Source organism: Cheilinus undulatus, linkage group 7 (genome assembly GCF_018320785.1).
Source record: "Cheilinus undulatus linkage group 7, ASM1832078v1, whole genome shotgun sequence".
NCBI lineage: Eukaryota > Metazoa > Chordata > Actinopteri > Labriformes > Labridae > Cheilinus > Cheilinus undulatus.
Window position 1 is genome coordinate 23,395,686 of NC_054871.1, and position 13,831 is coordinate 23,409,516.

Sequence of the window (13,831 nt, forward strand, 5' to 3'; positions counted from 1 at the left end):
TACCCATTTTATGTATTTTGGGAACATCAAAAGTTTTATCCCCGCACACAAATTTGTGGTAAAATAGGAATAAACCCTAATAGAAAAATAAATTCCATGAATACATTTGGTTGGTTTTCTCATTTCAATTTATTCCAAATTCATCCAAATGCTCAGTAATATTTATTTTTTCTGAAATATAAAATAACTTTCAGAAAATGCAATCTTAGCTTAAGGAGCATAGAGACTTGAGATATGTAGGACAAAAGCATACTGAAAAGAAATTAATTCTATGTTGGATGATAAAACCCACTTACCTCCCATTTTCAACCCTCTGGATTCCCCACAGATCTAATCCATCTTCTGTCAGAGTTCCAGTCTGTAATCAGACAGGGAATTAACCTAACTGGCTGTAGGTATTCAAATCATGCAGACTAAAAGACATATTTAAAACCACACAACTAAACAGGTGCAATCGGTTCTCTAGACAAAAAAGGAACATCATAAATACATATACTGATTGCAGCTTTCATTAATCCTCTTTGCAGCATATTGTTGAACCCTTAACATTAAGTCCTCTTTTCAGTTCATTCCCCGTACTACTCATACCGCTGTATTGCATAGTTTGTCTATTTTCATGTGTGTACTGTCTTAGGCTAAGTGCTAATATGGCTGCTACAGAGCAGCTGGTATTCACCTTGTCAAAGCAGACCAGATTGATTTGTCCACAGATATTGATCCTCTGTGGACTGATACAGAAAATACCGATGTCTTTGAGGCGTCGCTGAGCGTACACAATGCCAGCAGTCATTGCGGCTGGCAGCGCCGGTGGCACAGTGATAGTGATAATGTCCAGGGACTCAATGATGATGGTCTTAGCTGGCACCTGGGGAAGGGGGAAGGAAAAGGTATCAGTAAACAAAACATTTGACCATCACTTGTATTTCATCTCCTGCTTCTTAGCCCTGAATAAGCAATTCTAAAAATAAAAGTGTAGATTTAAAAGTCAAATTATACAAACATACTCCAATATAAGACAACAAGAGTTGGTTTAAACTGAAAAGATTTGCACAGAAAAGTCTACATGAGATGTATTTCTTCCCCTAATGAAAATAAATCCAGAACATGGACCTGAAACAGCTGATCCTAATCCTTCAACAATCCTTTTAATAATAATTACAAAACCAGCTTTAGAAAGGAAGGAAAACAAATGTCTCAGGCAGTTTATGTTTTTCAGCACAAAACTGTTTGGATTGGCAACACTCTTGTGTTTGCTGAAGGGACAGCTTTATGACAAAGTTTCGAGAAAGGGGATAACTACTAAAGCCTCTATTGTCAGTTTGTTCTAGAGTGATTCTGCCCTCTAGTGGGAAAAAAATGTTTTGGTTCAGTTTCAAGCTTCAGCCCCAGAGAGATGCAGAAAGTCCACAGGTTTAACTTGTGCTGCCCTGGGAAGTTTATAGACTTGACTGTGTGTGACCACTGACAGTGAAAGTGAAAGGAGAAGCTGATTTTTGATTAGAAATAAACTCTATGATTAATGAGGTTTCCATTTTTTCCAGTAGTTGGAACTGTTCTCCTTGACAATAAACCAAAATAGGTTATTTTACAGATATTTAGGTTTTATGACTGAATCAACAGAAAGTCAGAGTCAGTGAACTTTTTCATCAGAATTGATAAGAAACAGTTCTCTTAAAGGGGACATATTTTATCCTTATAAGACAAGTTTATATTGTTCTCAGAGGTCCCCAAAACATGCTTGTTAAGTTTACTGATGAAAAAACACGTCAGTATTGGATTTTTGCATGTTTAAAAACCCCTCTGTTTCAGCCCTTCTCAGAAAAAGCCATTTCTGTGTCTGTGTCTTTAAATGGTAATTAGCTGTCTGACTCCGCCCCTGACCACTACCCTCTCAGAAAATGCATGCAGCACTTGTGAGATAACAGACACGTTTTTTCCCCAAAGTTTAGACTGGGATTCGAATCATCAATCTCCTAGATTGTAGTCAGCAGGGTAACCCACTGAGCTATCCAGCATCTCAGCTGAGAGGAAGATCAGTAGAGGAGGGCAGAACTTTCCTCCAAGTGGGGGAGGGCCAACCAAACCTGGGGGCGGGTGCTAAGGGCCCCTGGTGAGGTCACTAGATGTATATACTGAGAACCGCTTGTTTCAGCACACATTTTCTGAAAGGTGGAGAAAGAGATGGGAGAGGGAATGGATTTTTCTGGTACTTGAGGGGATCGTGGACAGGCCAGGGATACATATTCGTGTTAGAAAAGCCTGAAAAAGTGATTTTTGCACAATATGTCCCCTTAAAAGTTGCCCTTTTTCACTTTGCACATCACTTAAACTCTAAGCCTGTGCTACTCAAATTAAAAATATTTCTCAATCAAATTTGCTCATGGCCTTTCTTTATTACCTTGTTCATGATGCTGAGGACAATGGAGTAGACAAAGCCTATTCCAGCCACAGCCACCAGACACAGCAGGAAGAGGTAGGCATCGCGGTACAGCTTGAAGTCGGTGGGTTTTGGGTAAAGGATGGAGCGCACCAGCTGGCCTTTGGCTGTGCTGAAACCTGCACAACACAAAGTTAAGAGTAACTGTGTGAAGCTTTTCACTATTTTATGTTACACCATTTTCAATATCCATATTGTAATGAACAGAGCTTAAATTTAAAAAGAAGTCTCTAAAGAAGACATCAGATTTAGACTGTGCATATACCGAGTGTGAAGGATATTTCAACTGTTGTCAACCTTGGTGTTATAACTGAAGCAAATTGTAGTTTGATTTTGGAATTTGTCTTGTTTCTGTCATCAATTTTGTATCATTTTTATGAAAGTTCACAATAAGGATGAACACAGTGTTGTGTCACATTAGAAACCAATATACAGGAGGGAGGGGTTGTTTGCATAAATGTGCAGCATTATCGAACAAAGGAGAGATGGATAGCCGGCCAAAAGAAAGAGCAAGTAAAGCCAAGACAGGACTATCTCTCAGTTCTTGATCATGACAACACAAATATATACATAAAAAGTGAAGTGAAATGCACCACATCTCAACCATTTTCAAATATGTCTAATTATTTGGAAAAAGTTTCTCCAATCAGCAAGGTGTTATATGATCATAACACAGAAAATTAATATTAAATGAGAGGTGCGTTAGTACAATAAAAACATACAAAATCCTGTTTATCTTATTTTTTACTTATTAAAGTTATTAAGCATGAAAACATGAACAGCCAGTTTTAACTTCAACAGCTCTTAACTAATATTGCAGCACAAACATGTACCTGTGCGGACCACCACAGCTTTAACCAGTTCTCCTGTGTAGAAACGGGTCTGGATGACGTTGGTGCCACAGAATAGTGTGTGTCTCTTGTAATCCTCTGTGTTGTAGGCACTGCCCACCTCCTCTTCTCTCTCCCCTGGTGTTGGGTTAGGGAGGCTGGTCTTTGTCACAGGAACGCTCTCACCTATGAGGGGTAGACTTATATTATCACTGGCTGCTTTGAAATTTGCAGGAAGAGTGGTATAATGCTGTGAGGCTCCTGGGGTTATAGTTGAGTACCCTCATGTATCAGCTGACCTGTGAGCATGCTTTCATTGACGATGCAGGTGCCGCTGACCAGCACAGCATCACATGGCATGATGGTCCCATTGCTGGGGATGATCATCACATCACCAGGCACAAGGTCAGTGGACAAGATCTCATCGATATCTACAAGTAAGAGAGGCACAAAAAGTGTGAAATAAATGCAGACAAGAGCAGAGCCAAAGTGTGTTTAACATAAAATAAAGCAGTGAATAAGGAGTGTGGAAAAAGGTGAGAATTGTGAAAATTAGCCAATGGTAGCAGATGGTGGGAGGGAGAGGACGGAGAGATTCTGTGTGTCAGAGCCCCAGAGTCTTGTTCAGCACATCTCTCATTACTCACGGCTCTCTGGGCAGCAGGAAAAAAGCTGAGGCATCACAAGCACAGGGCCAGTGCAGAGGGTGAATGCACTCACAAAAAATGTAAAAGGTAAAAACCTCCACTGCATTGTTTTAAACTGAGCCTGAATTATTTTCAAACACAGCAAATTTATTTAATTGGCTGCAGCTGGTACGTAAAGTAATAACATAGCCCATGCTTATGCATCACCTCTGCAGGAGGCTCACTTTCTCTAATGGGTAAGCAAACATGAAAAAGCATTTTAGTTAACCTCTTTATAATGTTCTTCAGTGTATAAACAAGCTACACCCTCTATCTTGATACACACATTGTTCACTCTCTCTCAAAGTCTGCATTGTCTCACACTGGCAGCCTTCTGGAGGGCAGCCAAAGCAGAGTGATCGTGAGTTTGGGCCAACACAGGAGCAGAAACTGTCTACCGTGGCTTTTGCAAGGAGAGAACTATTTAGTAAAGCAGGAAACTGTATATAATAAAAGTAACTGTTAAAATGAGGGTTCAAGGGAAATCAAATGAATAAATAAATGAAATAATAATACTGAAATTGACAAACCCTTGTTGGCTCGGCATACAGACACACGAACAATACTGTGAGCTGCCACCATGTCGTGAAGCATGACGTATTGCTGGAAAACAAAAGGGTAAATAACTTTTAGAGTGTAGATTGTGTGAGGGAGAGCCTTGAAGGGCGAATCCCTGAATTGGACAACAATGGTGGTGGTGAGTACTGAATGTCTGTGTGTCACTTAGCTGCTCCAGTTATTTTTGTCTGCTTGAGAATACTGAGGATGGCATGTTAAGTTAGAATGGTGCTTATTAGCTCAATAATGGCAAAAAACATAATCTCAATACAGAGATCTTAATTGTTAATACAATGACTTACTGATTTTTACAACAGTACAACACTCTGCTACTGTATAAAAGTTAAAAACTTTCACTCCAAACACTGAAGAGTATGCCACAAACAAAACAAATAACTGAAACAATCTAATCATCATGATATAATATAAAACCAAAAGTAGTACAACAAGACATGTGGCACAGTAAATGTTTAATCTATAATATCTAATTTCCATGAATGTGGGAAGACAAAATTTTGACTGAAATTGAAACTTGACTGTTATCATTATGTTGCTCCAGAACCCAAAACTGTAGGAAGTAATTCTCGGTTAGCTATTGTAATATCAGACACATACTATTCATAAATGCAGATTATCTTGTGAGATAATACTTCTAACCTAGACAGACACTGTAAATGTTCAGCCTTAACTGAACTCTTGTGGGTTGCTCTGGACTTTTTTAAAAAACACTGGCAACATTTTTCCAGATCAGTTGTTATCTTTCTTGCAGCCCGAATTTCTCACCTTTTTGATGGTGTACAGAGAGGTAGCTATGGATATAACTGACATGAAAACGATGGCCACAGCATAGTAGTAATACTCATCGGCACTCCACAGGATCACACTGAAGAGCTGGAAGATGTAGAAAGGGTTGAGGACCTGCAGGAGGAGACAGAAAAAGAGACATTAGTTTGGCAAATACAAAGATGGCAGTACAACTCAGAGAGATATCTACAGGGACATAATGAAGATGCTGCTGGGACACTGAGGCAAGTTTAAGATACTATAAGTTGACGCCTACCACTCAGGCTATATACTTATTTAAGAACCCTGAGAAGAGCTGGTGTTACACTGGGTTCATCTGTTTGTTAGTTATTAAAGTGAAATGGAAGACGATAGCACATGCATTTAAAGGTGCTAAACAGGCAGGTTGGGACTTGATGTGCATGGCTTTGGGCAGTATTAGCAGAATTCTTATTATTTCTGGAGAGGAATTGTTTAGTTTGGCATGTACCATTAAACAACATTCTTCAATATACTACCTGGATACACAAAATAGCTTGTATAACGTAACAAAATGCCTACCTATAAAAATTGTGTTAAGGTGATAGGTCTCTATTGTCAGGGAAATATTAAGAATCAAACTTATAATGTGCCTGATTCCAAATTAAATAAGAGATAATAGGGATGCAGAATTTTGAAAACAGATTTAAGTCTTTAAATTTACTGCATAAGCACACTGCTCTTGCATTGCTAATATTCTGTAGTTTCTGCTGGGAGTTTATGTGACTTACATTTTGCATTAATAATGATAGGCATTTTTGATCAAAAATCAAGTAATTGAAACTGGGACAAAACTATCAATAACCAAATCACAGGCATTAGCTTAAATTTGAAACACCTTTACATACATGTTACTGTACTGAGTACACAGGCAGACAAGCTAAAGTCCACTCAAGGCATACTAGACTTTGAAACAAAAATGGGTCAGTTTATGCACACTGGGCCCCACCTCTTTGATAAGCAGCTTGAAAACAGAAGGCACTTTCACTGCAATTTCATTCACTCCGAAGAACAGTCTCCTGGCAAGAGGTGAGAGAGACATTTATGAGCCAAGTTAACAAGTCTTGACGAAAACAAAAACATAAAATCACATAAAGGACATCAGTAAAAGGTTAAGGACATGTTTTTTTTTTTTTTCATATTGTATATAACCAGCACCAACAGTCTTTGAAACAGCTCTGCAGTGAATACGACATATTAGGAATCCCTGACAGACATCACTGTGAGAAATCAGAGGATGAAAACAGTTTTAAGGATTGAAGGCTCACAAACTGCTGCTGCTGTAACTCATAATAGAGTAATGTGGCTAAGAAAACCATACAATCATCAGGCTGCATGAATTTATGCAGCCAACCTTTAATGAGGTCAGCTGTTACCTGTACTCTTGCTGGTTCCTGGACAGGCCTGCACTGTGCTCCGTATGGAGAGTGGAGCAGCTGACTTGCAGATCCTCCAGGCCGCTGTGGGAGAAATAAATGTGGGTCATTTTATGGAAAAAAGTTGACACTTTTAATATCACATATTCACATGTGATAATGTTCTGAAACTTTTAATCCAGCTGTTTCCTTTCACTACTCTTTTTGAACACATAAACAGATGAATTCAATGTAGTTTTATTCTTTTACACTTATACTTTGCACACTTTATCCTTTATTTACAGTCCCCTCCAAAAGTATTGGAACAGAGGGCCCAATTCCTTTATTTTTGCTGTGGACTAAAACTTTTTGGGTTTAAGATCAAAAGATGAATATGAGACAATAGATCAACATGTCAGCTTTTATTTCCAGGTATTTACATCTGGATCCAATGAACTACTATGAAGATAGCACTCTTTGTTTGAACCCACCTATTCTTCATGTGAGCAAAAGTACTGGAACATATGACTGACAGGTGCGTTTTGTTGCCCACGTGTGTCTTATTACATTGATTATTCAATGTAAGCTCAGTTTCTTGAAAACAAGAGAGCTGTCTATGGGTGTATAATAAGCAACTGTGAAGCTGAGAGAAGATGGTAAATCCATCAGTCATTTCACAAACATTGGCCATAGCCCGCATAAACATTTGGAATTTACCAAAGAAGAAAGAAACCACTGGTGTACTAAGTAACAGGTGTTGAATGGGTGGACCAAGGAAAAAAAGCATCAGTTGACGACAGAAACATCATGAGAACCGTAAAGAAAGACCCTAAAACACAATCTACTGTTCACAGAAGACTTTATGAATGAAAGTACAGAGGCTACACCAGAAGATGCTATCCACTCATTAGCAAGACGGACAGGAAGACTAGGCTGGGATTTGCCAAAAACTACAGAGATGAGCCTCACACCTTCTGGGACAAAGTTCTATGGTCTGATGAGACAACAATGAACCTTTACCAAAGTGATGGAAAGGCTAAAGTTTGGAGAAAGAAAGGATCTGCTCATGATCCCAAACATACAAGCTTATCTGTAAAACACAGTGAAGGTAATTTCATGGCTTGGGCTTGCATGGCTTCTTCTGAGGCAGGCTCATTAATCGTCATTGATGATGTAACACATGAAAGTAACGGAAATGAACTCAGAAGTCTACAGAAACATTTTGTCTACCAGTTTAAAGATAGATGCAACCAAACGGATTAGGAGATCCTTCATTATGCAGCAAGATAATGACCAAAACACACTGGCAAAACAACACAGGAGTTCATCAGAGGCAAGAAGTGTAAGGTTTTAGACTGGTCAAGTCAATCTCCAGACTCGAACCCTATAGAGCATGCATTTTGATTGCTACAGAGGAGACTGAAGGGAGTAACCCCCCAAAACAAACAACAACTGAAAGAGGTTGCAGTGAAAGCTGGGAAAAGCATCACAAAAGAAAAATGTAAAGGTTTGGCAATGTCAGTGGGTCACAGGCTTGATGCAGGTATTGCAAGAAAAGGATTTCCAAATGTTCTATATAGTAATTCTTATTCACTTTAATCTGCTTAAAGTCTCTCTGTTCCAATACGTTTGCTCACCTAAAACTTTGGTGTTCTGTCACAAATAAAGCTATCTCCTAAGTTGTGCATCAGATCATGACGTAAATACCTGGAAATGAAAGCTGAAATGTTGATCTATTGTCTCATGTACATCTTTTTAATCTTAAACCCAAAAGATTTTAGTCTACAGCAAAAATAAAGGAATTGGGCCCAGCGTTCCAATACTTTTAGAGGGTACTTTATACACTGTGGTGCATAGCTAAACACATACTGCTGTGAAACTGAATTAAAACAGTCCATAAATGTCTGTGTATGAATAAAGAATGCTTACTTTAAAACTTCAAAGTTCTGCACTTCGTCGTTCCAATAATACTTTGTGCTATGGAAGGTAAAATAGCGAATCTGAGGGAAAAAGAAAGGAAGAAGCACAGTTGTCTTATACATTTAGACACTTATAAAACACTTGGTAATGATTTCTACACAGTTGAAAAATCAGTCTGAACGATGAGCATGTTGAGGGTGCCCACAGGGACAATAAGGAAAAGGGTGCATCTCTCTCTGTCTGCAATATAGAAATACAAGTTCCTGGAAGAAGCTTTGCCATATTTACAAAGAATTTATCACCATAACTTAAAAGTAGTGTGTAAGTGTGCATGGTTTGAACACTGAAATCTGACAAGAATATCAGTGGTTCTGAGTCTCACAGTCACATTATGTTTTTTAGGTGCTACCTGTATGGGCTGGTAGTCTGCAAATCTATGGATGAGCTCCTGAGCGGGGCTGCCATCGGAGGGATGGGGGGTATGTCCGTTGGCCAGAGGAGGGGAGACAGGAGAGGAGAAGGGATGGGAGGGAGTGGAAGGGGAGGAAGGGGTGGAGGGGGAGGAAGGGGAGGTGGTCTGGGTGTCCAGGCTGTGGAAGGGGTTGCTCCCTGGGGCCAGCATCACTCGAACCCTGGCCAGGAACCAGCGCCGGAACTCATCCTGAACAGAGACACACAGAGGGTTAGCACCAGAAGACAGATCTTCATTTATTAACTACCTCTAGAGTAAACTACCTTAATATTCATTCTCCTGTCTCAAATACAAGTCTATAATGGCAGCTAGTTAAAAACACATCAGGTAGCCAGGAACCTACAGTATATGACACATCTACCTTAAAACACAGAGCTGCCTTTTGTGTAAGGCAGGAGTTATTTTTAGACTCCAACTAATCCAAACTCAAACCTGAACCATAAATCAAATTCCTGCCTCTGAACAAGCCTCTTTTAAAGCATGGGTAATAGAAACTTTTTTTAACATTTGAATGGTATTTTTCTGAGTCTTTAACCCTCTCGAGGGCATTTCTTAGCCAATCAAAACCCATAATCAGACAATGATTTATACTCTGATGGTCATGGATGAATTCAAACTCACACACAAGAAACACACAGAGAGGGAAAAGAATGAATACACACAGGGACAGACAAACAAAAAAGCAATAACAAATCCTGTGGACACACTGTTGGACACATAGCAAATTATCTTATTTGCTATGTGCCCATCCTTTCTGGTGCAAGTTGCTGAAGGAAATCAGTGGCGTTCAATGGTTTTTCCGCTATACTACAGAAGTTTCAAAACAACAGCACCACTCAACTAACCATATGGCTCAGCAATCACCATTTCTCACTGGACATAAACACCAGGGTACCTACAGTTTCTACTTATCACTTGTAGCACTGTTTGGCAATATTTCTGAGTTTTTTTTCATGATTCTATTGTTTGTACTATACATCTGCCTCTGCACAAACAATAGTCTTGCCTCTCACATCAGGGCAAACAGAGGTGGCAGCAGCAAACACTGCCTTAAAGTTTTTGATAGTTTAAATTCATTACACTGCAATGCAAAGAGCTAACAATAAAATTAGACATATTAATCAAACAAGAGATTCTGAAGCTGTCTTTTCTCTTATTCCATATACTTTGAAAAAATAATAAATAATAAAGCTAAAGGAGACAAACTATTGTAACAGAATTGTATTTTTCATTTTAAAGTTGTGTTTGTGATTGCCAGCCTCTTTGAATTTAGTAAAAAAAAAATCTTGTCTGACTCAAACAACCAATCAGGGTTAGCCTGCAATGAATAACCAGTAACATTGACTGTCATGTATCACTGGGTTCCTTCTGCAGTTTTGTCACTCTTTCTCTCATTCCCCCTCTCTCCTAACCTCAGTGGCACTAAAAGCACAAAGGCTGTGCAGCAACATTGCTGCTTTTTTAACTTTTTAGGATGTAGTTTTATACAAGGAAGTAAAAGGAGATGCAGAAGGCATCTCCATTGGATTGCCCATTTTACTTGCTGCCACTTTAATTTGCAAAGCTTTTATTTCCTAACAGTAATCGTTGATGACATATAGATATTTATCATGAGAATTTATTTCCTGCTGGAAGCAGTGTGTTAAAACATATCAATTTTTTCATTCACAGCTGTGGAACAATTGAGCTTGAGGCTCTTCCACATATACCATAAATACACAGCTGTGCCTCACAGCTTTTGAACTCTCCTCTGGTTAAACAGTTTGAAAACCACATATTGTTGGCATTTTGTCAACATTTTGAAACCTCCATTTATTTTTCCATTTACTTTTCACTAATTTTAGTACACAAGGCCTTGAACTAATTTTACAGAGCAAAATTAAATCCAGACTACTTTTATTCCTGAGCCAAAAACAAACCAGGAAAATATAAATATTATAAGATAGATTCTTGAAAATGTCAGGGACAAAAAAAAATCATTATTCCTAGTAAATGTTTTCAGATTTGTGACACGTCATTTAGTGTAACTAGTGCTGCCAAAATGTTTGATAAGTTCTGATTAATTAATCAAAGGGGTGAAAAATGCAATTAAAAAACGTATGCTGATTAATTGCACTCTGATGCTACCAAACAACCGGCTAAAGTAGCCTAATGTCTCTTCAGGACAAGGCACTATGTCTGTGAACATCTAGAACAGCAGAAACGTGTCCTTTTCTGAACTCTCTTAATAGTCAGTTCAACTAGATGAATAATACCCAAGTCTATTTATTTGCAACAGTTTTAAATAGTTTGGTTTCATTTTCTACCTATCCATTCTTTCTTTTATTCTCTCGTTTCTGTTAATTATATAAGTCTACTCTGGTTCTGTCTTTCTTTCAGCTCGTTATGTGAGAAGCTCTATAAACCGTAAATTAAAAAAAAACTTCAATGGTTACAGATTTTTTCTCATCTTACTTTCGTAATCATGATGAGAAATATAATAACCACAATTTGGAAATATGCCAACTTTATCACTTGAAATCGTTTTGATTTACAAAAATTTTATGACACTAACTTTAACATTTCAAAATAGCAAAACAAATGCAATTTAAAATACTGACTGATTGATTTAATGTTCGGTTAAAAAAGTGAAAAGAAAAGAAATAGGCTAATTTTATTTGGGACAATATAGTTGTCATGTCTATAAAATTCATCTGTTTATCCTTGTTTCCTCCCGTTTATTACATGAATCATCAGTTTGACAGCGAGAATTATTGTTTGGATTGGTGCTAGTAACGTTGTTTTGATAAGCAGTCAGCAGATGCATCACTTTAACTGAAGTTGACACAAAGAATTATGGAAAAGGATGATCCAGTGTTTCCTAGCCAGCCATTTTCAGCCATTGTCAAAGTTGTTTTCTTGTCCTGTGCGTTCACGTAGCAGGACAACGTACTCTACGAATCAGGGTGAGGGAGTAAGCCCTGCCCTTCAACCAATCAGGGTAGAGAAGTCAGATGTAGATCAGAATGGTCCTGGAGCAGTGGAGAATTTTTGACTGCTGAATACAGAGGCATATGGAAACACAAATCTTGCAGTAGTCTCATTTTACTCCTCTTACCAAACGCTGTTTATGGCTATACAGACATCTGATCCAAATAGAAAATTTAGAAAAAAATGTTCTAACCTAAAATTTACCAACTGCAGCTTTAATTTGCTATTTATTTGAATCCACTAAAAACCCTTAATTAAAAAAAAAAAAAAAAATTCTACATCCAAGTCTCAGAAATGGTTAAATACGAATTATTTCATTGAAATTTTTTTAATAAAAAATCAACAAACCCTCACATTTCAAAAGCAGAAACCATGGAGCATTTGACACATTTGCATCAAAAAGAATTGGAGGTAATTCCCCTTTAATTTCATGTTATACTTGTCACATACCGTGGAGCGCAGCAACACCACTTCAGCATCACGGGCTGTGGTACGGATGCAGGTGGATTTGACGCACCACTCTGGCATCCAGTAGAGCAGCAGGAGGAGGAAGCCCCCCGTACACAGCACCCCGAGGCCCACCAGCGCCAGCCGCCAACGACATAGACGGTAGCCCTGCAGCTCCTAAAGGGCGGGAGACAAAAAAGTTGGTACATTCAGATAAGTTGAAAAATGAAATACTGAAATACTGAAACTGATGTACATAAAACGTAAGCTTACCATCTCCTCTTCTTCCCCTTTGTTGAGGACTTTCAGGTCTTCCTTCTCCATGCTGCAGAACAGTTTGCCAAGCCCGTGCCTTTGTTACTGCAAACACAACAGACAAAATATTACCACTGTGGCCAAACATTTAATCCAAAAATCAACACAGCAGTGCCTTGACACCAGAGGGTTGGACACCCAAGCTGGGGTCTGGAAATACTTTCTAGGAAAATGATGTAAAAGTGGACTTTGTGGAACTGTTAAAACTAGGTGATTTTTGATTATGAACTTTTACTTTGATGCAGTTAGCTCTGCATTTCTGTAGTTGCAAAATTACACAAAACTGGGCGTTTATAAGCAGAAAAATCTCAAACCACTGATTTACAGCCAATTATCATTTAATGATCTGGTATCAAAATTCAGCGTGACTGACAGTGTTGGTGTAGAGCCTAGAGGGTGACTATGGTGGCACTGGTAACCGTAGTAATTAGATTAGGCACCCAGGCTCCTTTCCCGTACACATGAATGCCTGTTTTAATCAGCATGACACACAGGTTTCCTCTGGTTACTAAAATGTGCTTATTTCAAAATACATACAATTTTAAATTTTAAACAGAAAAAAAACTTTAATCCATTCAATCTGGCACACAAACAGCTTTAAAATAACCAAAGTAACTTTAAAGTGCAAGAACACTTATGAGAGGCAGAAAAGGAAAGCTGTGATGTGACTGAAGCAAATGATTTGTAACACTGTGCTTAATGGCAAACTTCACAGTCTGAACTCTGCTAAACTAAGATCTTATAATTAACATCACTTGTTGGTTGACAGGAGGTCATCAGTGCCTTCTGGTTACAACTGGGCCCAGCTGTTAAGCCAATAAAACTCTCCTGTAATCCCTCTCTCTCATCCTGCACGCAATGAGGTTTTGTGTTAGCATCTTTCTCAGTTTCCTTTGTTGATTTTATGAACTTTAAAGCATCCCATACCTCATTCCCCTCCACCATTCACACACTACCATCCTGATATACACCACTTACTATAACATGCCTTTAAACATTTTTTAACGTATGTATTTCAG

General features: G+C 38.5%; 1 protein-coding gene across 1 annotated transcript in view; it reads right to left on the minus strand.

Moving 5' to 3' along the window:
- atp13a3 (ATPase 13A3) overlaps positions 1-13,831 on the minus strand; it is a 48,234-nt gene that overhangs the window by 14,960 nt on the left and 19,443 nt on the right. The window contains exons 3-15 of the mRNA XM_041790519.1: positions 12,771-12,857; positions 12,501-12,674; positions 9,018-9,269; positions 8,618-8,688; positions 6,710-6,793; positions 6,283-6,352; positions 5,295-5,429; positions 4,484-4,556; positions 3,567-3,698; positions 3,271-3,453; positions 2,399-2,556; positions 677-865; positions 297-358 (exon numbers count right to left, since the gene is read on the minus strand). Coding sequence (XP_041646453.1) covers positions 297-358; positions 677-865; positions 2,399-2,556; positions 3,271-3,453; positions 3,567-3,698; positions 4,484-4,556; positions 5,295-5,429; positions 6,283-6,352; positions 6,710-6,793; positions 8,618-8,688; positions 9,018-9,269; positions 12,501-12,674; positions 12,771-12,821 — 1,634 coding nt within the window. The 5' untranslated portion in view covers positions 12,822-12,857. The remainder of the gene's footprint in view (positions 1-296; positions 359-676; positions 866-2,398; positions 2,557-3,270; positions 3,454-3,566; positions 3,699-4,483; positions 4,557-5,294; positions 5,430-6,282; positions 6,353-6,709; positions 6,794-8,617; positions 8,689-9,017; positions 9,270-12,500; positions 12,675-12,770; positions 12,858-13,831) is intronic.